Source organism: Boleophthalmus pectinirostris, unplaced genomic scaffold (assembly GCF_026225935.1).
Source record: "Boleophthalmus pectinirostris isolate CB_2022bp ecotype Guang Dong unplaced genomic scaffold, ASM2622593v1 HiC_scaffold_19, whole genome shotgun sequence".
Taxonomy (NCBI): domain Eukaryota; kingdom Metazoa; phylum Chordata; class Actinopteri; order Gobiiformes; family Gobiidae; genus Boleophthalmus; species Boleophthalmus pectinirostris.
Window position 1 is genome coordinate 37,954,198 of NW_026571140.1, and position 27,371 is coordinate 37,981,568.

The window sequence follows — 27,371 nt, forward strand, 5'->3', positions numbered from 1 at the left end:
CCAGTGCGTCTTATGTATAAAAATACACGAAAGAATTCAACATTATTGATATTGCACCTTATAGTCTGAAAAATACAGTACTCAAACGTTTGAACAGAGTTGGTCCAAAGTCTTTTAACACATGAGGACAGACCTCGAGCGTAGTTTATGCAATTTAGTCATGTGGTTTTAAGTTTCATTTCTGTAAAACGTAAACAAATGTGCAAAGCTGCATTAACACATTATTACTCAGTGTATATTTGAGTCGTCCTCGTAGGAAATAAAAAACAAACTTAAATGATCCACCCACATTCACATTCATAAAACATCGGGCGAATTATGCCACGATCTGCCGATGGATTTTGGACGCCTGGACTAAGGGATCAGTCTCAAGCGTCGTCCGTTTGTTTTGCTTAATGCGTCTTATAATTCGGTGCAACTTATGTATGAAAATAGACGAGAGAATTCAACATTACTGTCTTATAATCTGATGCGCCTTATAGTCCGAAAAATACGGTATTCAAACCTGTGTGAACAGAGTTTGGTCCAAAGTCTTTTATCGTATGAGAACAGGCCTCCAGCATTGAAAAAAGAAGCTGAATTCAATGATCGTGTGTTTGTGAATGAGAGCTCTGTCAAATGTTCTGAGAAAGATCCTGAGAACTGTGATTGAACTGAAGTAAAACCACTGAAAAAAAAAAAACTACATGTACCTTTACAACCCTAAATGAAGGTGTATGGAGTTTAAAAACACAGTGGAGCACTTTCTGTTTTACCACGTGACATCACAAGGGGGAACGGAGGGTTTTCTGAGAGCCTAAATACGCGGGATTTGCGCATTAAACTTGTGTGGATGAAACAAAACACAAGTCCTTGTTTTTTGACAAGGAAACAACATTAGAACATACAGTAGATCAGAAAATACACCTTTAAAGCTCACTGTGTAACTTTTCTGATGACCAATGATTCACACTAAGATCTTGTCAAAACATTTAAAAAGAAAACATTTACATTTCTACAACTTTTATAAACTCTATAAATACTCATATGTAAATATACTATGATTTTTTTGTACAATTTAGTTTAAAATTCATATAAATTGCAAAAATCTAAGCTATATTTGGTACTTTGGTTTAAAGACTTGAAATGACTTGAAGCTCAAAGCAGACGACTTGGACTTGACTTGGACTTACGGGCCAGTGACTCAAGACTCGACTTGGACTTGCCTGTATTTGACTTGGGACTTGACTCAGACTTAAGGTCAAAGACTTGAGACTTACTTAAGACTTGCAAAACAATAACAGATCTGTGGAGAGGCGACCCCGCTCACAGACAGAATGTGTTTTTCTCTGTATTTCTGAGTTGTAAAACCACCTGTAATTGAATAAATGTAAAGTAGAGCTGTTTAATGTCACACTGTCGAACATTACAGAAACACGCAGGTGAAGGAGCCTCTAGAAAAGTTACGCAGTGCACCTTCCGTCATGTTATGTAACGTGGGCCGCTCTCTTTAGCATGTTGTTCTTCAGGTTGGGCTGTGTCAGTGTAAATTGGTCTCCAGTGGGCTGAGAGTGGGTCCCAGCTGGGCTCTGGTCTCATTCTGTCTCTCTGCATTAGATTCTGTCAAAAGGAGCTGAAATCTACCACCAACACTTACCAACAGCAAAAAAAAAAAAAAACTGGGTTCATGTACTGAATAATTAAAAGTAAAAGTTTGGGAGAAAAGAAAATTGACAGTTTTATTTTCAGGCAGAATCTCCCAGTTCTGTTCTGAATTAACTCAAAGCTTTTGGGTGGAGTTACAACATGTGTTTACCTCATTTACACTACAATAACTTTGGTTGAAATAAAGAAACTGTTCTGAAATAGTGCACCTTTAGACTTATTTCTATGGGCCCGGTCAAGCAGAAGTAAACAACAAGGCCAAAAATTCAAGTTAATGCATCTGATATAAAAATGTATTGAACAGATACATATGTACTCTAGTTTATGAAACTGTTGACCTTTTTTCTGTACCATTTTTGGTTCTAAAGTTACATACATTTTTAAACAGACCATGTATGAAACATGGAACAAAAATTATTTCCCAAATTTCAAAGACCTGAAAATCATGTAAATAAATGGATGTATTTCATCATATCTTGTGTTATTCCATCTTTGAACTGTTGATGAAGGTTCATGATTTTTCAAAAAAACTGTATTTAAAATGATAAAAATTTGCTTGGAAGGACTGACATATTTTATAGAAATAGTTTCCTTTCATTTTGAAGTAATATTAAAGTATTCGGAAGAAAAAAGTGACAAATTATGTAAAATCCTGCACCTTCTACTTGCTGCACAATTTTCCCTCCGTTACTTTTCCCTCCGTTACCATGACCTTTATTAATAAAAAATCTCATGACTCAAAAAGTAAGAGGTTTTTCAACCTAATCTTGTACCATATGGTAGAAAACTATATGAAGCAAATATTCAAACCAGTTTGTTAAGGATATGTAAGTGAGAACCAAGAGTTATCACTGTTTGGATTTATTGCCCAAAAAGTGCTGCATATTTCATTCCCTCCGTTACCGACATGAGTTTTTAAATTTTTTGTCAACAACTTGAAAGAATATCACAGGTTTAACTTGACCCTGTTGGAGTGTAACTCTTTCCTACATTCTGATACTTTACTTATTTCAATAGTCCCTCTAGTTTCTGAATAAGAGATATTTGAATGTCAAAAATCTGCCCCTGTTTCCCTCCGTTATCACTTGACCGGACTCGGTATGTAACTTGTGGAGGATCCATCACCTGCTTTTGGATTTATTTAGCACCTTTCTAGACACCCACAGCAAGGACGGAAATGCCGCAATGTAGGGTAAACGCCACTTCTTCAGAAAACCAGTCCCACAAACCTACAGCAGGACACTCCCGGCCATTGTGAAAAGATCTATGAATAATAACAACACAATGACAGTGACTTTTTGCCACCAGCGCCCCCATGTGGCTCCTGGTATTCACAACAGTCTCCCATCCAAATACTAACCAGTTCAGAGATATAACAAGATCAGGCTTTCACAACCTGATATGGCCACATGCTTGTCTCCATGGAGATGAAATTGCTTTGCCTAGAATATCCCACAATATGGCATTCATTTGTTTATCTTGTATTAATTCAGTTACAAGTATTTTTTGTGATTTTTATAGCTCAAAAATACCTCGAAACATCAATTCTTAGCAGTGAGCAGGCTCGCCTCTCTGCAGATCTGACCTGATTATGTTTAATGCCATACTGTGAAACATTCCCAACAAAGCAACAGCATCTCCATGGAGACAAACAGCTGACAGATCCTCCACCTGAAAAAGTTAAATCGTTACAATCTTGTTTACACAGATAAATGCTCGTATATATTTTTGGATTTTATAGCATCCATTACATTGTCATCCCTGTTATAATCCTGATTTTAAGTCCAGATATTTTAGTTTTATTGATTTTGTGTTGTTCTTGTGTGCTGTGTGCAGGTGCAGAGTCGTTCGGTCTGTTTTCGTGTGTGATTGACGGAGAGGAGCGGGAGCAGACGCACAGAGCCGTGTACAGGTGAGGATCATTTAACACACACAGAGATAATGGGCCGACAACACGAGCAGCAAGAGTCTGTGTTTAGCAGTTTCATGGAGACACACTACAGATGGATGAATACACTGGATACTTGGTAATAATGCAACAAGAATTTTCTATTTCCTTTTTGTTAATATATGGGTCAATGACATACAGGCAAATTTAAAAATATAAAAAAAAATATTACTTTCGATTGAACTTTTTTCAAATATTTACAATGTCATGTGTGCGTAAATCTATGTTTAACATTTCTATTAAGCATTTTTAGTGTTTTTTTGTGTACATGAATTGGCTACGACTATAAAAAATGTCATGTGGTGCGATGCGAGTGAGCATAACCTTACATTTTTTTTATTTTCTAAAGCATGATACGTGATGAAATTATCCAAATGATTCTAGTGAAGATGTGTGGAGTTTAAAAACACAGTGGTGCACTTAAAGCTGCTCAATTATGGAAAAAAATCATTATGACAGTTATTTTGGTCAATACTGAAATCACTTATAGTATATCATGTTTTTTTTTTTTTTACACATTTATTCAGTATTTCTCTCTAAAAAAAAAAAACACTTTTTCAAATTGAAAATAAATTTAGGCTACACATATGTACTTTAGAGCAGTTTTGTGATGTATAAAACATAAAATTAATAAAATAAACTTTGAACATGAAATAAGGCAAAGAAAAACATAAATGTATCCAAAATAAACTCTATATCCACTTTGTTAAGGTTAACGTTTCAACTTGATTATATGAGTTTGGAGATCGTTTGACACACAAATCGAAATTCAATTAATACACGCATCAAGAATTTCTGACTTCCGGTCATTGCGCAATGCATACTGGGATGGATTTTCTGAAAAAGTGAGCATCAAAACGCCGTGTTTGTTTTCCCAGTGGGATGCGTCTATTGTCAAAGTCGATCTTTTCAAGTCTTTTGAACCATATCGCTTTTGTTTCTGGTTCTGATATTGTCATATTTTAGTTTTGGGATTCAGACATCGTAATTGTGTGGTTGTTGGATCCAAACAGCGGAAAACTGCTTGAGAAATGTGTTTGCGAACTCCATAACTGCAAAAGGGAATCAGATGTGTGTGACTGCAAACCTCCGTTCAAACTGTTTCTCTTCCCAACGGAATTGAAAAATAGTGAAAGGTGAAGGTGATGGGCAGGATTGATCCACAGGAAGGACGAAAAATGACGAAAAATGAAACCTTTGACTGACTAAATCATCCCGAGTTTACAGTGAACATTTTGTATGTGGAGCCATCAAAGCAAAACCCCGATCCTTCACTCCACCTCGGTTACGAATTTAAAAAGTCAACGCCAAAACGAAAGGCACCAACTGTTCACCAAGAAACACCTTCCACTGCAAAGAGACCAAGACGTGATGTTGCTGTAAAACCACAAGAACAAGAAAGTGCAGCTCAGTCTGTTTGTCTTCTGTACTTCTCACTTAACAAACGGGATCCCGCTTTGATGGGGCTCTTTTTTTCGTCTCTCCTGTGGATCAATCCTGCCCATCGCCTTCACCTTTCACTATTTTTCAATTCCGTTGGGAAGGGAAACAGTTTGAACAGAGGTTTGCAGTCACACAGATCTGATTCCTTTTTGCATTTATGGAGTTCACAAACAAATTTCTCAAGCCGTTTTCCGCTGTTAGGATCCAACAACCAAACAATTAATGATGTCCGAATCCCAAAACTAAAATATGACAATATCAGAACCAGAAACAAAAGTGATATGGTTCAAAAGACTTGAAAAGATCGATTTGTCAATAGACGCATCCCACTGGGAAAACAAACATGACGGTTTGATGCTCACTTTTTCGGAAAATCCTTCCCAGTATGAATTGCGCAATGACCAAAAGTCCGAAATTCTTGATGCTTCTATTCCACAGACTTAGGTGCACTCCCGTATTATTACCACATGACATCACAAGGTGGAACAGAGAGTTTTCCTTCCGTGTGAGAAACAAACTCAGCCAGAATCTGCAGGGTTTGTGTGTTGAACATGTTTGAATGAAACAAAACACAACTCCAGATCTGTTTGTGATGAAGAAACAACATTATTTTGACCTCAAGAGCTGCTTATACAGTATATCTTTATAATTAATTTAGCTCAAATACACGTGAAGAAAATCAGATACAGGGCGTTTAAATTCAGGGTTAGAAAAATGGTTTATAAACACGTAGAGAGGAAATTGGACAGGATGTAGTGGACAGTGAGGTTGCCAGGCACGATCCTCCAGCCTGTAGGTGCATACTGTGTCTATTTAAGATTATGAAGTGCATGATTGTATCTGTGAAATCTCTCTAATCTCCCGTGCACACTGGAGCCTGCGTGTCTTCACAGTTGCTCTCACAGCTCATGTCATTTGCATGTTTCCATAGTAACAGGCGAGCGCAGAACTCAAGTACGGAGGATAATGAGGCTCGTTCAGATGTCATGGGACGAACGCAACACTCCCACAATGCAGCGTGTTTTCAGCGTGAGCTATTTTGGTGCAGCTTTAGACGGAATTGTGTTTGGGAAATGTCAAAAAAAATGATTACTCTGAAGATAAACCCTAAAGAAACTGACTAAACATTAGAGATGTAGCGATAACAGAAATATCGTGATATCGTATCATCAAAAGTCTCGCAATAATATCGTGGGCCATCACAATATATATATATATTTTTTTTTTTCCAGTGATAAAAGTGTGATTCTTTTGCACATTAAGGTTTTTCTGGGATTCTCCTGCTTTAGGGAGACTGAGTCAGTAGTTTCAGTGTTATTGTTCACTGTGATATTTTCTGTAACACACAGTAATGTTGGAGTTTCAACAGAGTGGGGTGAGCTCAAAGCAATTTATCTGTGCATGAGTCACCCCCATGTGGCCTCACACAGTACTCCAGTTTCATGGAGTTCAATTATTTTACTATTTTTTGCATGATAATATATTGTTATTATTTTTAAAAAATGTTTTCAACTGCTCACAACATGCCACTTCTTGAAAGTTTATTTATTTCATCCATAAAATATATATTAAAACCCTCACACTCTCCTCGGGGTCACATAGACCTGAAGATTTTTTTTTCCCTTCCCGCTCTCTTGGGGCAGGTCTATCAGACCCAAAACTTTATTTTCAAATAAATTCTCGCCAGGCAAGAAAATACATTTTTGGGTCTGATTGACCCGCCCCAAGAGAGCGGGAAAGGAAAAAAAAAAATTCTTTGAAGTCAATGTGACCCCGAGGACAGCATGAGTTATAAAAAAAATTAACAGTGTTACAACAGCAAACATACAAGAAATGAAAGAAAAGGAGCAGAAAGAAGAGTCATCTTATTTAATCTGCCCTCTTTTCACTTTTCCAGACAAAACATCAACACTGATACTTACTTTAAAACATTTCAGATCAGTACATTTCAGTTCAGTCACAATTATTAATCAATTGCAAACAGAAATTTTCACTATTATGCACAACAACTAAGTTTCCTTTTTCATACATGCACATGGCACTGGACTTTGTGTTTTTTAAATGCCATCATTGTACTTGATTCTTTTATATCTTTGTCAATAGTCCAGACCCAAATTCTAAAAAATGAGTTGAACCTGACATGGTCTGCCATAATTTTATTTGTGTGTTTTTTGGGTTGTTTTTTTTTGGTTAACTTTGACCCTAAGGATCAATAACTGGAGGTTCTGCTCTGCTGGCAATATTGCGAAAAAAAAATGTGGCCATTTAAATGATTTCACTACTAGTTGGCGATCAACAGCCCCAGAACCTCAATTATTGAGCTTTTGAGAGTTTGGCTCCTTGACTAAGATTGTTCCATAATTTAACTCCTTTCACAGTGATGCTTCACTCCATAACCTTAGTTCTGAATCAGTTTTTTTTTTTTTTTTAAACATGTAGGTTCCTTTTAAATTGTAGTGCCCTGTTCTCTTCTCAAACAATCTTTGAATATTTACAGGTTACACATGGCACTTTGCTTTATACAGGACTTTGAGGATCAACAATATCATGCATTTTCAACACTTTAAGTTGAACAAATAATGGGTTTGATAATTCTCAAGGCCCTTTTCTGTAAAATAAATAATGTCTGTAGGTAAGTTTTACATGTTAACTTAAACTAACATGTGTTAATTCTTACCCGGATAACCACGTTTATCTATTAAGTGAATAATGTGTTCGGGTAAATGGTGTCACTTCTCAACAACGAGCCAATCCCTTTGGGGTGCCACAGGGGTCTGTACTTGGCCCCTTGCTTTTTTCCTTATATATTAATGACCTCCCTCAATGCTGTCCTACTGTTAATGTTCAAATGTATGCTGATGACACTGTATTGTATGTATTTTTCAAAAACACCAGCTCAGGCTGGTGCACACCTGAGTCATGCCTTACAACTTGTCTCAAAATGGCTTAGTGTGTCACACCTGACTTTGAATGTGAAAAAAACAGTTTCTCTTTGTTTTTCAGTGTGTACACAAACAAAAAACTTTGACTTTGAAGTGACTATGCACAATGAGAAAATTCAAGCCGTCAGTGAAGTTAAATACCTTGGCCTCATTCTAAATGAAAATTTAAAATTTACTGGTCACACAAAATACTTGGTGAAGAAGATTAAGATTAGTCTCAGTTGCTTTCGTTTCATACGTAAAGATCTGTCGCTCCACACTTCTAAAATATTCATGAACACAATGATCTTCTCTCATCTATCTTATTGTATCACCTCATGGTCCCAGGCCTCCTCAACTACATTAAAACCGCTTTGTTCATTATACAAACTGACCCTTAAGATCTTTGACAAAAAGCCCAAAAACTGGCACCACTGTGAAATTATAAAGAAACATCAACTTTTTAACTTTGAAAATTTTATCAATTTTAACAATCTTAAATTATTTTTTAAGTGTCTTAACCGCAGTACACCATTACACTCAGAATTTGCCAGGACCATAAAATGTTCACAAAGAGCGAACACAAGAGGCGCTACTAGTGGTAATTGTGTTGTTCCTCGGTACAGGACAAACTCTGGGTCAGTCCTCGTTCTCTTTTAAAGGGCCTAGTCTGTGGAACGGTTTAACAGCTCATTTAAAAATTGGAAAACCAACTACAACAAATTTAAAAGGAAATTAAAGTTATTGTATGTTTCCAGTCAAAACTGCATCCACTAAAATCTACTGTATATATTTTATCTGTATGTAATTTATGTGTCTTGTACTTTCTGTTTTTATGCATGTAGTTTATATTTTTATATGGACAGGTGTTGAAAACTAGCACTTGTGCTAAAACACTCAAAGCAATGCATCTGGCTTGTCTAATGCGATTGTGATGTCCTTAATAAACATAATAATAATAATCTTTTAAAGCTAAACTGTAAAGTGACTTTGAGCATCTGGGAAAGCGTTATATAAGACTAATTAATCTTGACAGATGGTCCTTACATGCGCTCCCTGTGTGTGTATTTGTGTGTGTGTGTGTGTGTGTGTCTCTCTGTGTCAGATTTGTCCCTCGACATGACGACGAGCTGGAGCTGGAGGTGGATGATCCTCTGTTTGTGGAGGTTCAGGCTGAAGACTTCTGGTACGAGGGGCTCAACATGAGGACGGGGGCCAGGGGCGTCTTTCCTGCCTACTACGCCATCGAGGCCGCCCGGGACTCTGACACATACAAAGGTACGCACATGCACAAAAATACACACAAAGGTACACACTAGGGATGGGCATGATTAGTCGATTAATCGATAATTGATCATTAAGAATTTCATCGATTATGTTCATTTTAAACAAACTGAATGCAGGTTGATGTGCGTAGTGTAGTGTGACCAAACAGGGGTCTGTACATGTGTCTCTCTGCACTCAGGAGGAGCGAGACACAAACAGTCGGTTAAATGCGTATTTAACGATGACTTGTACAAGAAATTCCACGCTTTCCGTTCCGGTCGGGACAAGTGTGAGTCCATGTGCACAGTGAACAAAGCAGCACATATGTTTCTGTGTCCAGTGAGAAAAACTCACCAGGACACAGAAAACATGAAAAAGTTTTGCCAGGTGAGAGTCGCTCAATGTCGATGACGAGGTCCCACCTCCCTCCCCCCGTACGGTGTCCTGGTTTTTAACAAATGCAAATATGGTCACACTAACCTGAATTCCACTGAGTCGTGCCGCATCAGCGACACAAGAGCTGTGTTTTTTTCTTCACATAGTTTATGCAAATTAGTCATGCAGTTTTAAGTTTAGTTTCTGTGAGAGTTGCACAAATCTGCAAAACGGGCTGATGTGGCTCTAGAGTCGTTACGGTTTATGTCGTAAATTTGAATTTATTTATGATCATTTTAATATAAAAACGTTAATGATTAATCGATAATCGATCGTTAATTCTCTCAACGATCGATTAAGAAAATTTAATCGAATGCCCATCCCTAGCACACATACTTTCTCTGTTTTGTACAATGTTATAACCCTCATCAAAAACATCCCAGAAGAGGTTTTAGTCATCCATGTATGTTTCAGTACCGCATTTTTCACGCACCGGATTTATAAACCGCAATATGAATAATGTTGAATTCTCTCGTCTATTTTCATACATAAATTGCACCGAATTATACGATACATTAAGTGAAACAAACAGACGACACTTGAGACTGATCCTTAGTCCAGGCGTCCACGATCCATTGGCAGATCGTGGCGTAACTCGTTAAGTTTTTTTTTATTTCCTACGAGGACGACTCAAATATACATTGAGCAATAATGTGTTTAATGCAGCTTTGTGCACATTTGTTTACATTTAACAGAGATTAAATTTATTTATTGGTTTATTTATTTCTATTCTATAATTTTGTTCTTATTTTATTTTACTGGTTTTATTATTTTAAGACTAGTATTATTTTAGTATTTTATTTTATCATTTTATTTTTGTTGTTATTATTACGTATTTGTGCAGAAATTTGGAAACTGTTTGTTTGTGAAATGTGCGACAGAAATAAAGTGGATTGGACTGAAACAAAATTTAAAACCACATGGCTCATTTGCATAAACTGTAAGCTCTGAAAAAAATATCTCTTTCCTTGTGCGTGGAAAAACGAAAGGACACGACTATGTCTTCGTAGTTTACCAAAGTCTTATTAAAAATTTTTGACTGATTTTTGAGCGCTGTGTACCGCATAAAATTGGTTTGAGGTCACTAAGCACAACCAGAATCAATACATAAAGCGCACTGTCGATTTTTGAGAAAATTACAGGATTTTAAGTGTGCTTTATAGTCTGAAAAACACGGTAATTTGGCGATTTCGGTTACACCTTTATCATCAGAAGGCCCTTTAATCAGGAGGCCCACTCGTCAGAAAATCATTCCCTCTTCTATTGGTTTGTCAGCAACATTTCTCTTGAACAATTGAATGTATATTTGATGAAAGCAACAGAGAATAATCCCTGGATATCAGGGAAGAATTGGTAAACTTTTGGATGTTTACCAATTAAAAATGGCTGCAACATCAACATTTTTAGAGATATTGACAGGAAAACGCATAATCATGCATAACAGCTTTAGCTAAGGCCAGCTTTACTTAATTTGTTGGTTTACAAACCCACCAATGCTATATTAAAAGAAAAAGATTTAAAATAAAATTGAAATGAAGGTTGTAGAGCTCGAGTTACTGAACATTTTGCAAGTTGCTGCCTGAAAATCAGACAATTATTAACCCTGTTACACTTAAGACAGACCATTTCCACCCAAATCATTATTTCCTCAAACATTTTTACTGCATTTTAAGGGTTTAATATATTTATTACTTTTAATATTTACTTTTTAAAATATTTAAAACTTGAAATACAATTTCATTTGTAACAATTTGTAACACTACCTGAACATGGATTTTCTGACTTCTGATGATAAGACTGACACCCGGCGATTTCTTCCCCAGCCCTATTTTAAATCTCTCCTTATAGTTAGCTGTCCCCCGTTTTACAAACCCTGTATAAATCAAAAGAATACAAAATGCTATAGATGTGAAAACAAATGTAATGTTCAGTACTCATGTGTTCTGACTCATCCTCGTCTTCTCTTGTGTCTCAGTGAAGAGCAGTGAGTGGATGGACAGATACAGACTCAAGTTCCTGGGGTCGGTCCAGGTGCCGTACCACAAAGGCAACGACGTGCTCTGTGCGGCTATGCAAAAGGTAAACGAACCCCTGCTCTCCTAATGCTCTATTCATACTTTGTATTTAGAGTGAATATGGATATACAAGAGGCAAAATTGTACTGGAGTGAGAGTGACAAATGTTTAGGGCATCACTTTTGAATGTTGGTATGCGCATTTAATAACATTTTAATTGGGATTTCAGGCACTGTTACACCTTTTAAAAAAAAAAAGTGTATTAAGAAAACCCCAAATTTTCCCAAATCTCCTCACTTTACTAATCTACAGGAAAATAATGAGAGGTTTATAATGCCTCAACAGGTTTGACAGTACATTCATTTAATATTATTTACTAAGGTTTTTGCTACAAATGCACACAAACATAAAGGAATAGTACTGATACTTCAAAACAATATATTTTTTTTTACATTTCTAATACTATGGCTACGTTCAGACTGCAGGGCTTAATGCTCCCTTTGGATTTTTTTGTAAAAATCAGGGTTTTTTTGCGAGGTCGTTCACATTTATAATCAGTGTTGGGAGTAACGCATTATAAAATTAACGATGTAATGTGTTGCATTTTGCTGTAACACTGTAATGTTTGGCATTACAGGGAAAAAAAATTAAATATTTTACAATGCTTTTTTAACCTGGATTGAAGTGGTGGGTTTTTCTTCATACAAATTCGCTAAAATCACCGCGATATCAGCAGCGGTGAAACGCAGGACACTCGCCCGCGAAACCTTGTCGAGGAAACACCGGGCTTGTCTTTCTAAATACGGCCCAGTTCTTCATAAAATGGACAGGTCACACATCCACAGCCGCTTCGTTTGTTTGGGTCTTTATCCTCCTTGTATTTAGTCACGGGATCTTTATTTTTCGTTGACATTGGAGCCAGGACCACCTGTAGCAGCACTCGGACATTTCTTTGGCAATCATTTCAAAAACTGCCCGGTTCGGATAAGACCCCTCCAATTTGTCCCGAATACAGCGATCCCCCCAAATATTAATGAATTCGTTAACCTCGCATTCCCTTCATTGATGAGACTCCGAGCCTGACGTGTAGGTGGGATGAATGTGACCTGACCGTTCAGACTGAAGTCGCATGTCAAAAGATCAGATATGTATCAGTTTAAGGAGCACAAAAAAATTCAGATCTGTGTCGTTCAGACTGTCATTAAAAGATCAGATACAGGTCACATGGGGCGAAAAAAAATCAGATTTAGGAGTCTGTAGTCAGTCGGAACGTAGCCTAACCCCCAATTCACACCAAAGCGCAATGGTGCATAAGCGCAGCAGCACAGCACACGAGCAGCAGACGCGCTGCTTTAGAACTCCATTTGAACCGGTCTGACAGTGTAACACCGACAGTGTCATACGCGCGTCCAACGAGCTTCTGATGCTGACGCGCTGCTCGAGAGGTTGGAGTTCTAATTTTGCAGCGTCAACGGCGCGTCTCCAAGGTTTTAAGCAGGGGAAAGACAGGAAATAAACACGCGGTGTCAAAATAAACTTCCGATGCCCTTTCAAAATAATTTAACCAAAGTCAAGACAGCGACGTAAACAACGCGCACGTGATTTACGATGTCAGACACCAATTCTACAGGGACTCAGGACTAACCCAGGACTAACCCAGGACTAAACCAGAACCAGGACTCACTGGTGAAATGCGCTCGGGGGTCCTTCCGTGTAGCCCTGAGTGTCCGCGGGCGAAAGGACCGGTGCAGAGCTTGGAGAAGAGGTACGTGCAGCCGTCGCGCTTTTCGGACACCTGCTCCACGGGGCTCAGGGTTCTCTCTCTCTCTCCAAGATTAGACCTGGTTTAGACCTGATTTAGTCAGGGTTTAGTCCTGGTTTGGACCTGGTTTAGACCTGAATTAGTCCTGACCCGCCCTTAAAATTCCAGAACATTAAATCTCGCCCGTTTCCGCGACTATTTGCCCGTATCCATCGGTGCAGGACTCTGTATCAACATATAAACGTATCGGCCTTATTACCTGGACGGACATAAGATTTTAATCACACTCATAATGTATGTTAATTATACGTGATTTTACCTTATTAAGGGAAAAAAATCGGAGGTGTTTAATGTGCGTGTTAATAGATTTAATCCTCATTAAAGGCAAATGCGTTGCAGTTGTACACTTAATTCACAATACATTTAATACACATTCTGACTTAATACACTTTAACATAAAATAAATGATAAAAAGCAAGTACAAAATGTGATGTCTGAAAACAGTGAGAAGATGTGCAGGCTGCGTAACAGGAGAGGCTCTGACGCTCTGGTGTGAATTAAAACTTTGAAATGTACGCGTACACGCAGCTCCGCCTACGTTAAGCGCTGCTGCAGCTCCTGGTGTGAATTCGGGGTAATACTTTTCACATTTACAGTGCCGACGATGACGACTGAACTCAGACTGTTCCTCGTGTGTTTTGTGTTGCAGATCGCCACAAACAGAAGAATGACGGTGAAGTACAACCCGCCCTCCTCCTGTATTTTAGAGATCAATGTTAAAGGAATCAAGCTCTCAGTACAAGAGGATTATTACGCCTGTGATCGGGTGAGCTCGCCCCCGACGATTCAATTAAACCAACATTACCACCACAGTTTAAAAAGCTTTTATTTTATTACATTTATTTTTTTTTTTATAAACCATGTTGTGTTTACAGTGGGACTAAACATCTAAACTCTGCACACTAACACATGTCTGTCCTATAGTGATCTGAGACGTGAGGGACCAGGACTAAACCAGGACTAAACCAGGACTGAAACCAGGACTAAACCAGGACTAAACCAGGACTAAAACAGGACTAAAACAGGACTGAAACCAGGACTAAACCGGGACTAAAATAGAATTAAAACAGGACTGAACCAGGAGAACTAAACCAGGAGAACTAAACCAGGACTAAAACAGGACTAAACCAGGACTGAACTGGAAGGACTAAACCAGGACTAAAACAGGACTAAAACAGGACTGAACTAGGACTGAACCAGGACTAAACCAGGTCTAAAACAGGACTGAACCAGGACTGAACCAGGACTGAACTGGAAAAGACTAAACCAGGACTAAAACAGGACTAAAACAGGAATAAACCAGGACCGAACCAGGACTGAACCAGGAGGAATAAAACCGGACTAAAACAGGAATAAACCAGGAATAAACCAGGACTAAAACTGGACTAAACCAGGACTAAAACAGGGCTAAACCCAGAATGAACCAGGAGGACTAAACCAGGTCTAAAACAGGACTGAACCAGGACTAAACCAGGTCTAAAACAGGACTGAACCAGGACTTAACCAGGACTTAACCAGGGCTAAAACAGGTCTAAACCAGGACTAAATCAGGACTGAACCAGAAGGACTAAACCAGGACTAAAACGGGATTAAACAGGACTAAAGCTGGACTAAAGCAGGTCTAAACCAGGACCAAACCAGGACTTAACCAGGACTAAACTAGGACCAAACCAGGACTAAACCAGGACTGAACCAGGACTGGCGTCATGAGTCTAGTTCTCCCACTTAAAAAATCCTCATTACACCACTGGATAACAGGCATCCATCCTCCAGACTCCGCCCCTTCAGTCAGGTGTTTGTATCAGAATCACTCGACCTGAATAAGTCAGTCATGTGTGATGTCATGTAGTACTTGCAGTGGCCACTAGAGGCAGCACACACTCAGCTTTTGACTGTTTTTGACCACCAAGCAGCATATTTAAATATTTGTCACTGAAACTACAAAAAAGTTTAGTTTAGTTCCAATTTAATTTAATTTTGCCTACATTGTTTTAATATTTTTTTAGTTTTTAATCATGTCCGTGTCTGTTTTCTCCACAGAGTAACGAGTGCAACCATTTCTTCCAACTAAAAAACGTGTCTTTTTGTGGCTATCACCCCAAGAACAGCAAGTAAGTGTGGACAAAGACTAAAGCCACAGTATGTAACTTTAGAGACAAAAAAAAATGTTTTTATTGCACAGACAAATAAATAAAAATGTGATGAATCGTTTCATTGTATAAGATTTTATTAATCAATGGACCATTTATTATTTGGACTATAATGAGACTCCAAAAGCAAATATAGCCGCAAGTGGCAATGATCGGCCCTCAGCTTGTGACAGGACTGTGCAGGGCAGAGTTATATTACATCAAATTTACTCATGTGATTTTTAAGCCATGTTATAATGTGGTTTCCTCATCAAAAACAAACCTGGAGTTGTGTTTTGTTTCATTCACACACGTTTGAGTAACTGGAGTAAGCTTTATTATTAGTCTGTCTACATCTCCAAAGCTCAGAATGCTCTGTTCCACCTTGTGATGTCATGAAGCAGTATTTAATTTTTTTTACCTTTAGTCCAGTAGAGATAGTGAATTCCAGGGCTGAAATTATTCAAATGATTCTAGTGAAGTGTATTTAAAGAATTTAAAAACACAGTGGAGCACTTCCTGTATCACCACATGACATCACAGGATGGACAGAGAGTGTTTTCAGTTTAAGTGAAGAACTCAGCCGCAGGTTTGTGAGTTAAACTTGTGTGAATGAAACAAAACACAACTCCAGGTCTGTTTGTGATGAAGAAACAACATTATAACATAGATCAGAAAAATGAGTACCGTATTTTGTGGACTATAAGTGGCTCTGGAGTATGAGTCGCACCAGCCAAAAAAGATGTAACTAGAAAAGCAGTCAGAGAGCGCAGACCTCCGCCAAGGACTACCCCCATTTTTTTATATAAATTGCGATAAAATCAGTCTTCTGGATCAGATCCGGATCAGCCTTTGGAATATGAAAGAGGATCCCATTGTCCATCCCTGAGTCAAGTTTCATGGGGTTTGGTCAATAATTAACCGAGATATTGAGAAACAAAATTTTTGGCCCCATTTACCACAATGTTAACTAAAATTTCAAAGTGATCCAGAATCCAGGATTTCTTCCGGATCAGCCCCCAAATGAAATCAGTTCTTCCTTTTCACATTTCCAACAAATCCTGAAAATTTCATCAAAATCGGTCCATAACTTTTTGAGTTATGTTGCTAACAGACAAACAAACAAACAAACAAAAAACAAACAGACAAACGCCGGCAAAAACATAACCTCCTTGGCGGAGATAATGAAGAAAAAACATATATAAGTCATACTTTTTGAGGGAAATTTATTTTATAAAATCAGAAACCAGGAACCGACATTTCATGTTGAAAGTCAAGTTCTAGTAAAAACAACAGAACAGAGAACAACAGACTGTTAACGTCACATATGAACAGTTCTTCAGATAAACTATAACATAAACAACAGAACAGAACAAGTTTAACAAACTCTCCATCTCACTCCAAATCACTAAATCCATTCAATTCTTCATCCTCGGTGTCACTTCTGAGCAACTCCACGACCTCCAGGAGGTAAACAGAGCGTCCGCTTCCTCTTCTGTGTCGCTGTCGTCAGACTCAGCATCAGTTCCAGTTAGAATTATTCTGGTCTTTCTGAATCCCGACAGGATGATTTCTGTGTCACTGAAGTCCAGACTTTGTCCATCCATCCAGTGACTTCAGAAAAGTTTCATGTCGCATCCTCTCGGTGTCACAATTTTCTCGCTCGCTCCAAACTTTCTTTCTGCTGCTCGATTGCCATTTTCACCTGAATATTTTGCTACTTGCAGCTTGTAATCTGCAAAATATGGTTTTCATTTTGGGGGCATTTGTGTTCATTCTTCTCAATCGTCTTTATAAGTTTGTTTAAATGTTAAATTTTCAGTGGTGCAGAAGTAACGGTGCGAATCGACTGACATGATACAGACAGGACAGAGGCTCTTTCTGCAGGAGACATGCGCAGTAGAGTGAAGTGACAGTGGTACAGGAGGAACAGGAGCAGCAGATACTGACACACAAGACTAGAACCTCTCACCGCTGTCAGTGTGAAAATTTTAATATATAAGTCTCAGGAAACCATGAAAAAAGTGCGACTTATAGTCCGGAAAAACGCGTAATATGAGCCCTTTAAGTAGTTGACTTGCTAAACACTTATTGTTTGCAGCTTTAGTATCTTTAAATATCCCCAGTCACTCTGTACAAAACCTGATCTCTCTGTGTGTTTTGCCTTTGCAGATATTTCGGTTTCATTACGAAGCACCCGGCCGATCAGAGGTTTGCCTGTCACGTCTTTGTGTCTGAAAACTCCACCAAACCCATCGCCGAGTCTGTAGGGTGAGTCCTCCTCCTCTGCATCTGTCGTTTAGAGCAAGAACACAGAGCTTTTTTACATTCTGACGACAACTTTCATGCCAGTTCTTGTCTTTGTTTCTGTTTCTGGAAGCAAAATTTCCTTTCATTTTCCCATAAAGTTCAGATTTTCAGACAGAATAGACTATGTTATGTGGAGACAAATAGAAAAAGAATGAATAAAATGAAAACGAAAACTTGCAGAACCAGAAATGCACTGCTCAGTTTATTTTTTAACTTTAAATATTTGACCTATTTTGATCTTAAGTTGGAGCTATTTTCCTCTGAATTATCTCACCGTTTACGAAGCATCACAGTTTTTTAAAATCTTTTAGGACTTTTAAAAAAAATTGGGTTAGGTTTTTTTTTAATCATTTGATTCGAACCCACATCTGAACAGCGGCACAGGTGTTGACATTATTTGGAACATTTCTTATCCGTTCACACAGTTCTCAGTTTTTTTTCTCAGACTTAATGACTTGGTGGAGAGGATTCGAGCTTGAGAATCAATTTTTTATATATATTTTTTGTTTAAATCGTCTGATAATTGTAAACAGAAATGCATAAACCCCTGTAAGGTTATATTATACTGTTTTCCTCATAATGTCAGTATTCTGTGTTCCAAATTTCACGACTTTGCGACACTATAGTAGCACTTTTAACAGACTCAGATCATTTTGCACAAGGGGTTTTGGGAGTCCTGACGTTCTTTTGAATTTCAATTAAAAACGAAAAACAATCAATTGAAATTTTGTCCACAAAATTGCAACGATTTTTCACACAAGTCTTTCTAGAAGCAGAACTTCTGGGGCAAATAAACCAGAGAGAATAAAATATCAAAATTAAAACAGGCACTGAGACTGTTTTTTTGATTGCTGTAATTTGTGATAAACTTTAAATTAAATATTGGAAATAGAGGTCGAAATCAGTTTTTTTGTTTGACACAAAAACGGAATAATGAAATAACAAATTGTTTTCCCACTTTATTGTTTTTCGTTCTTAAAGGGTCCATCTCATGCAAAATCAACTTCTAAGAGTGAAGTGTGGGCCTTGTATTTGTCGCCGAAGTGTTTTTTAGATTGATTTGGTGTTTTTTTTTAACAAATTGCAGCGTATTTCTGCCACCCTCCCACCTGACAACGAACTAAAGCAGCTATAACGATGACGCGGCAGACACACCGATGACGTCTTAAGAACGAAAAATAATAAAATGGGAAAACAGTTTTTTATTTCATTATTCAGTTTTAGTGTTAAAAAAAAAAAGATTTCGACCTCTATTTACAATATTTAATTTGAAGTTTATTTCAAATAAACCAATGAAAAGACAGTCTCGTGCTTATTTCAATTTGGATATTTTATTTTCTCTGGTTTATTTGCCTCGGAAGTTCTGCTGCTTGAAGGACTCACCTGAAAAATCGTTGCAGTTTTGTGGACAAACATCTTCTTTTATAGCGACACGTTTAATTTTACGTCCCAGAAAGTCAGTGTTGAACTCCAGGATGAGAAACAGGAAGCAGCAATAAACTCTCCTTTGTTCGGTTGATGCCATAAAACTATAATAAAATATTTTTTATTATCGATCCATGGTTCACACTGCAGAAAACACCTTCTGATGTCAGGTGGTAATACAGGGGGAAACTTGGACATTCTGCTGGACGTACACTGTGCGATATTTTCAAGATCGTTTCACTCAGTCCCAGCTCAAACTGTACGACCAAATCTCAGGGTTTAAAAGTTCACAGCTCATGGAACGACTTCAACAGAGCGAAACCTTCATGAGAGGCGACTGGATTTCAGACAGGTTTGATTTTCTTGTGACCTGTGATTGCCGATCAGGAGCTGGTCGTGAGGTATTAATCGTTTCTCGTCACCCCATGTTTACTACACGAAGCACGACACATGAACACCGTAATTTCCAGAACTTCTGACGCAAATAAACCAGAGAGAATAAAATATCAAAATTGAAATAGGCACGAAATAAACTTCAAATTACCGTATTTTCCAGACTATAAATCGCTCCGGAGTATAAGTCACACCAGCCAAAAAATGTGCAATGAAGAAGAAAAAATCATATATAAGTTGCACCGAACTATAAATTGCACTTTTTGGGGAAATGTATTTTATAAAATCAAAGACCAGCAACCGACATTTTATCTTGAAAGTCAAGTTCTAGTAAAAAACATAAACAACAGAACAGAACACGTTTACACAGCAAGAAGTGAAGTGTTAAAACTGACTCTCACAAAATCAACTTTAACATTTTCTCAGAGTTTATATGAGTCCAATCTGTTCTAGAGTTAATTTAACATTTTTGGAAATGTTATTTAAGTAACGCTGGACTAAAGTTTCTGTATAACCCTGAAATCCAGAGTTATATTAATGTTTTGAGAGTAAACAGATAACACTTTTTAGAGTTATTCTGATTTAGCTGAACAACACACAGAGGTGTTTTATTTTATTTTTACTTTATTTTAGTTAATTTAAGATGAAAATATGTACAAAACTGGTTTAAACTGGTCTTCTCTCACAAGAGTTTGAAGTGGTGAATGGGCGGAGCCAAATTAACACTAAGGCAAGTTGAATTAACACTAGAGGAAGTCGAATTAACCTCAGCCACATCAACTCTTGACAAATAACTCCAACTCAAACCCCCATTTAACTTTCAAATAGTTAAAATAACACTTTTGGTGTTAAAAACAACTCTGAAATATTTTACCCTACAATTTTAACCCTCCAGTTTTTGCTGTGTACCAAACTCTCCATCTCACTCCAAATCACTAAATCCATTCAATTCTTCGTCCTCGGTGTCACTTCTGAGCAACTCCACGACCTCCGGAGATAAACCATAAATCCATGAGGTAAACAGAGCGCCGCTTCCTCTTCTGTGTCGCTGTCCTCAGACTCAGCATCAGTTCCAGTTAGAATTATTCCGGCCTTTCTGAATCCCGACAGGATGGTTTCGGTGTCACTGAAGTCCAAACTTTGTCCATCCATCCAGTGAATTCCAGGAATGTTACACAGGTGCATCCTCCTGGTTCCCGTGAAGCTGGGTTCTCCATCCCGACTTTCCACCAGTCCCTCACAAGTCGCACCAGAGTACAAGTCGCAGGAAACACCCAAACCATGAAAAAAGTGTGACTTATAGTCCAAAAAATATGGTAAATATTGGAAATAGAGGTCGAAATCAGTTTTTTTGTTTGACACTAAAATGGAATAATGAAATATTTTAGTTTATTCTCTTTTAGTGTAAAAAAAATAAATAATTATGTCGACCTCTACTTTCAAAATTTAATTAAAGTTTATTTCAGGTAAAACAATCATGATATTTTATTCTCTCTGGTTTATTTGCCTTGGAATTTCTGTCGTTTATTGCGGCGAGTGTGAACCATGGATCTGTAAAAAAGCTGTTTTTAGAATAGTTTTATGGTGTCAACTGTAGAGTTTATTGTTGCTACCTGTTTCTCGTCATGGAGTTCAACAACTTTCTAGCACACAAAAGTAAACATGGCGCTATAAAAGAAGAGGACATCAAATGTGGAATAGGCACTGAGGTCCGTGTAGCATTTGTTCTTTTGAATTTCAATTAAGAACGAACAACAATAAAATGGGAAAACAGTTTTTTACAGATTTCATTATTCTGTTTAGTGTCAAACAAAAAAAAAAAAAAAACTGATTTCAACCTCTATTTCCAATATTTAATTTGAAGTTTAAAGTCTCTGTGACTATTTTAATTTTAATATTTTATTCTCTCTGGTTTATTTGCCCCAGAAGTTCTTATTGCATCGCGTGTGAACCATGGATTTATAATAAAAAATATTTTATTATCATTTTATGGGGTCAGTTGAATAAAGGAGAGTTTATTGCTCCGAAAGTTCTGCTCAACCATGGATCTATAATGAAAACTATTTTTATTATAATTTTATGGGGTCAGCTCAACTAAGTTTATCACTTGTTTCTTGTCATTTTGTCCACAAAATTGCAACGATTTTTCAAGTAAGTCCTTCTAGCAGCAGAACTTCAAATAAACAAGAGAGAATAAAACATCAGAATTAAAACTGAGACTGTTTTTTGAGTGGTGTTATTTGAAATAAACTTTAAATTAAATATTGGACATAGAGGTGGAAACCTGTTTTTTTGTTTGACACTAAAATGGAATAATGAAATAAACAGTTTTCCCACTTTATTGTTTTTCGTTTTTAAAGGGTCCATCTCATGCAAAATCATCTTCTCAGAGCTTTCTACCTTCTAAGAGTGACGTGTGGGCCTTGTATATGTCGCCAAAGTGGTTTTTAGATTGATTTGACGTTTTTTTTTTTTTTACAAATTGCAGCGTATTTCTGCCACCCTCCCACGTGACAACGAACTAAAGCAGGAGTGTCCAAACTTTTTTCATCAAGGGCCACATATCTAAACACAGACAAAGCAGAGGGATGATCGAGGGCCGTAGACTGGTGCTCAGTACAGAGAATAATTGAAATATGTGCATGTTTAACACGTTAGAATGAGCCATCAGTCTTTATTCATGCTGACATCCTTAAAACCACACACTAAATATTTAATATTTAGCTTTATCAGGTAGATTTTCAAAAAACTTGCAGTAAAAAGTTCATTTTTAATTGATGCAAGGTCATATGGGCCAATTCACCTGGAAGCCCGAGGGCCAAGAAAAATTTGTCTGGGGGCCGCATTTGGCTCATGGACCATAGTTTGGACATGCCTGAACTAAAGCTGCTACAACGATGACGTAGCAGAAAGCGCTTCGCAACCGCCCCCCTCCCCCGCTCCACCGCCTCTTCCAGTGTGCACGATATAATAAGTTTATCTACTGTCATTTATTAAACTGATGTCGACACGGTGCTTGAGCTTCGTTCATCTCAAAGTCCTCGTCCGATTCCGGGTCCAACACATGCGGCTGAACGCGTGTATCTCCATGATGAATAAAAGTTTATTCCTGCCGCTATCAGGGTGCACGTCTGTCTCGCCCTCCCTCCCTGAGATGGCGGAGGAAGGGCGGCTCACTCAGAGTCTACGTCACGTTTGGAGGGCGGAGCCTGTGCTTTCTCAGGACGGGCGGGGGGGATGAGCAACAGTCGGACTTTCATAGTTCCTGGTCTGTGACTGACTCCAAGAAATCAGTAAGATTTCATAACTATTGTGTAATGGATGTTCCAAAACCCAAATTGTGCTTGTTTATGTGCAGAAGATATGTGAAAAGAGTTATTTTGCATGAGATGGGCACTTTAAATGAAATTCAAAAGAACAAATGGTACACTGACCCTGACACCGAACCAGACTCAGCTGAAATAAAAGACCCTGAACTCGTAAAGTGTCTCGAGAGGTGCACTAATTAAAAGTAATAATTAGAAAAAGGAAGCAAATAATCACGATGGAGTTTGTCTGGCTCCTGGACTACCGTATTTTCCGGGCTATTAGACGCGCTCTTAAGCCTCCAACCCCGTCAAAAAACGACCGTGCCCCACAGTCCAGAGCGCCCTACACACGAATCCACTCGAGTGTCCCAGCACGACTTCAGTAAACTACAAAGCCACAAACACACACGGAGCAGACAGCGACCGCACAACGACAAACACCCACAGACACACTCATCACTCCACGCCGACGAGGAACGGAACGGAGGAACGAACCGAAAAAGCGAGTGCAATGTGCCGCTTCTAGACACGACTGAACAACTGAGTCACTGCGAACTAGGGATGGGCATTCGATGAAATTTTCTTAATCGATCGTCGGAAGAATTAACGATCGATTATCGATTAATCATTAACGTTTTTATATTAAAATGATCATCATTATTATTACTATCTGCACTACTAATCTGCATAAATAAATTCAACTTTACGACATATAAACCATAACCACTCTAGAGCCACATCAGCCCGTTTGACATTATAATGTGTTTAATTCAGTTTTGCGCAACTTTTACAGAAATGAAACTTAAAACTGCATCACTAATTTGCATAAACTTAGCGAAGATAAAATTACAGCTCTTGTGTCGCTGATGCAGTTCAGCTTCTGTCGGATTAAAAGACATGACTCAGGTGAATACAGGTTAGTGTGACCATAGATTTGCGTTTGTCAAAACCAGGACACCGTACGGGGGGAGGGAGGTGGGGACTCGTCATCGACATTGCGCGACTCTCACCTGGTAAAACTTTTTCCCACTGGACACAGAAACATATGTTCCTGCTTTGTGCACATGGACTCACACTTGTCCCGAACGCAACAGAAAGCCTGGAATTTCTTGTACAAATCATCGTTAAATACACATTTGTGCTTCGGTACGTTGCAGACTGGACCGACTGTTTGTGTCTCGCTCCTTCTGAGTGCAGAGAGACACATGTACAGACCCTGTTTGGTCACGCTACGCACAGCAACCTACATTCGGTTTGTCGATTAAAATTAACGTAATCGATGAAATTCTTAATGATCAATTATCGATTAATCATGCCCATCCCTTCTGCGAACACGCCGACAATCCGTTGGTCCCAGACAGCACCTCCCTACACGCCACAACTGAACAAAGCCCAGAGTCACCGTGAACGAACAAACAAACAAAACCACTCACCTTCCAACTGTTGTGTTTCATTTTAAAGTCCGGTGCGGTTTATTTGTGAAAAAAGTTCGAAAATAGACCAGAGCGCCTTATAGTTTGGAAACTACGGTAATTCAGACTCACACCATCAGGCCTGTTCATACTTTAAATATAGAAACTCAAACATGACAGCGAAAAGCAAATATGTGTCAAAACTATAAATGTGTCAACAAAGGATTTTACTCGTGAGTCAAACAGAGAGAAAAGACTCAGATTAGACTTTGACCACAGAAATGACAAGCAGATAAACACTGTCAGATGTGTAAATATTTGTTTGATTTTCATTCTTTCGCTTCCTCTTTCTCACCTCCCCTCCCTCCTGCTTCTCTCTTTCTTTCTCTCTCTCTCCCCTCCTTTCTTTAACTGTCTCTTTCTTTATCCACATCTCTCCTTCTCTGTCTCCACCTCCCTAATCGTCTCATCTGGGTTTCTCTCTTTCTCTCAATCTCTCTATCGTTCCATCTCATTCTTTGTCTCTCCTTCTCTCATTCTTTCATCCTCCCTCCCTCCGTCCACTCCCCTCCTCTGTCTGTCTCTCTCTCTGTCTTCTTTTCTCCCTCCCTTCCTCTCTCCTCGTTTTCTGTTTTCTTTTCTCTCCCTCCTTTTCTCACTTTCTCTCTCTCTCCCTTCCTTCCTCCCTCGCTCTCTCTCTCCCTCTTGCTCTGTCTTCTTTTTTCTCCCTCCTTTTCTCTCTCCTCCTCCCTCCCTCTCCCCCACTCACTTTATCTCTCTCCTCTCTATCTTCTTTTTTCTCCCTCCCTTTCTCATGCTCTCTCCCCCTCCTATCCTCCCTCCCTCCCTCGCTCCTCTCTCGCTATCTTAATTTTTCTCCCTCCCTTCTCTCCTCTCTCTCTCCTCTCTCTCTCTCTCTCTCTCCCTCACCCTCTCTCTCTCTCTCTCTCTCTCTCTCATTCCCTCCCACCCTCTTTCTCCCTCTTCCACCCCTCCTCCTCCTTCTCTCTGTCCCTCTCTCTGTCCCCCCGCTCTTCTCTTTCTCTGTTTTCCTTTCTCACTTTCTCTCTCTCTCCCTTCCCTCTCCTGTCCTCCCTCTCTGTCTCTCTCTCCCTCCCTGTCTCCTCTCTCTATCTTCCTTTTTCTCTCTCCCAACTCTTTCTCTCCCTCTCTCTCTCTCTCCCTCCCTCTCTCCCTTCCTCCACCTCCCAACTCTCTCTCTCCCTCCCTGTCTCCTCTCTCTATCTTCCTTTTTCTCCCTCCCTCCCTCTCTCTCTCTCTCTCTCTCTCCTCTCTCTCTCCTCACTCTCTCCTCCAACTCTCTTTCTCTCCTGCCACCTCCCAACTCTCTCTCTTCTCTCTCTCTCCCTCCAACTTCCTCTCTCTCCTCTCTCTCTCTCTCTCCCTCTCTCCTCTCTCTCTCCTCTCCCTCCTCTCTCCTCCAACTCCCTCTCTCTCTCTCCCTCTCTCCACCTCCCAACTCTCTCTTTCTCTCTCTCCCTCCACCTTCCAACTCTCTCTCCCTCTCTCTCCTCTCCTCTCTCTCTCTCTCTCTCCTCTCTCCACCTCCCAACTCTCTCTCTCTCTCTCTCCACCTCCCTCAACTCTCTCTCTCTCTCCTCCACTCTCCTCCACCTCTCTCCAACTCCCTCCTCTCTCTCTCTCTCTCCTCTCTCCCCTCTCTCTCCTCTCTCCCTCTCCTCCCTCTCTCCTAACTCCTCTCTCTCTCTCTCTCTCTCTCTCCTCTCCTCTTCTCTCTTTCTCTCCCTGCACCTCCCAACTCTCTCTTTCTCTCTCTCCCTCCAACTCTCCAACTTCTCTCTTCTCTCTCTCTCTCCTCCAACTTCCAACTCTCTCTCTCCCTCTCTCTCTCTCTCTCCCTCTCTCTCTCTCTCTCTCTCCACCTCCCAACTCTCTCTCTCTCTCCTCCACCTCCCAACTCTCTCTCTCTCTCTCTCTCCAACTCTCTCCCCTCTCTCTCTCTCTCTCCCTCCCCTCCAACTCTCTCTCTCCTCTCTCTCTCCACCTCTCCAACTCTCTCTCTCTCTCCTCCACCTTCTCAACTCTCTCTCTCTCTCTCTCCACCTCCCAACTCTCTCTTCTCTCCCCTCCACTCTCTCCTCTCTCTCCACCTCCCAACTCTCTCTCTCTCTCTCTCTCACCTCCAACTCTCTCTCTCTCTCACCTCCACTCTCTCTCTCTCTCTCACCTCTCTCTCTTCTCTCTCCCTCTCTCACCTTCCAACTCTCTCTCTCCTTCCTCCCTCCTCCACTCCAACTCTCTCTCTCTCTCTCCTCTCACCTTCCAACTCTCTCTCTCTCTCCCTCTCCTCCTCCTCTCTCTCTCCTCCCCCTCCCTCACCTCCCAACCTCTCTCTCTCTCCTCCCTCTTCTCTCTCTCTCTCTCTCTCTCTCCCTCCACCTCCCAACTCTCTCCCTCTGTCCTCTCGCTCTATCTTCCTTTCTCTCCCTCCCGTTCTCACTCTGTCTCTCTCGCTCCCTCTCTCCTCTTTCTCTATTTTCCTCCCTCTCCCTCTCTCATCCCTCCCTCTTTCTCTCTTTTTTTTTGTCTCTTTCAGGAAAGCGTTCCAGTTGTATTATAAGGAGTTTGTGGAGTTCTCTTGCCCCACAGAGGACATCTACCTGGAATAGCCCCGGCTCCTCTTCGTCCTCCTCGTCCTCTTCCTCCTCTTCCTCCTCTTCCTCCTCTTCCTCCTCTTCCTCCTCTTCGTCCTCGTGTACAGCCACAGCCTCAGCCTCCGTAACATCCCCAGAAGATGCATGGACACTAATGACTCCAAATTATTAACTAAATCATTTTAAAAAACACTTTAAAGGAACTATATTACTCCATTTACTGACCTATGTCATGATGCTGTTTCCTCCGCACAGACGCGCTGC

At 39.5% G+C, this 27,371-nt stretch overlaps 1 protein-coding gene across 1 annotated transcript in view; it reads left to right on the forward strand.

The window, feature by feature from the left end:
- The window catches only part of mapk8ip1b (mitogen-activated protein kinase 8 interacting protein 1b), a 143,969-nt gene extending 116,805 nt beyond the window's left edge, over window positions 1–27,164 (forward strand). Inside the window, 7 exon segments of the mRNA XM_055154287.1 lie at window positions 3,481–3,556; window positions 9,062–9,234; window positions 11,633–11,736; window positions 14,144–14,260; window positions 15,535–15,605; window positions 17,796–17,894; window positions 27,050–27,164. Coding sequence (XP_055010262.1) covers window positions 3,481–3,556; window positions 9,062–9,234; window positions 11,633–11,736; window positions 14,144–14,260; window positions 15,535–15,605; window positions 17,796–17,894; window positions 27,050–27,122 — 713 coding nt within the window. The 3' untranslated portion in view covers window positions 27,123–27,164.
- Window positions 27,165–27,371: the final 207 nt, after the last annotated feature.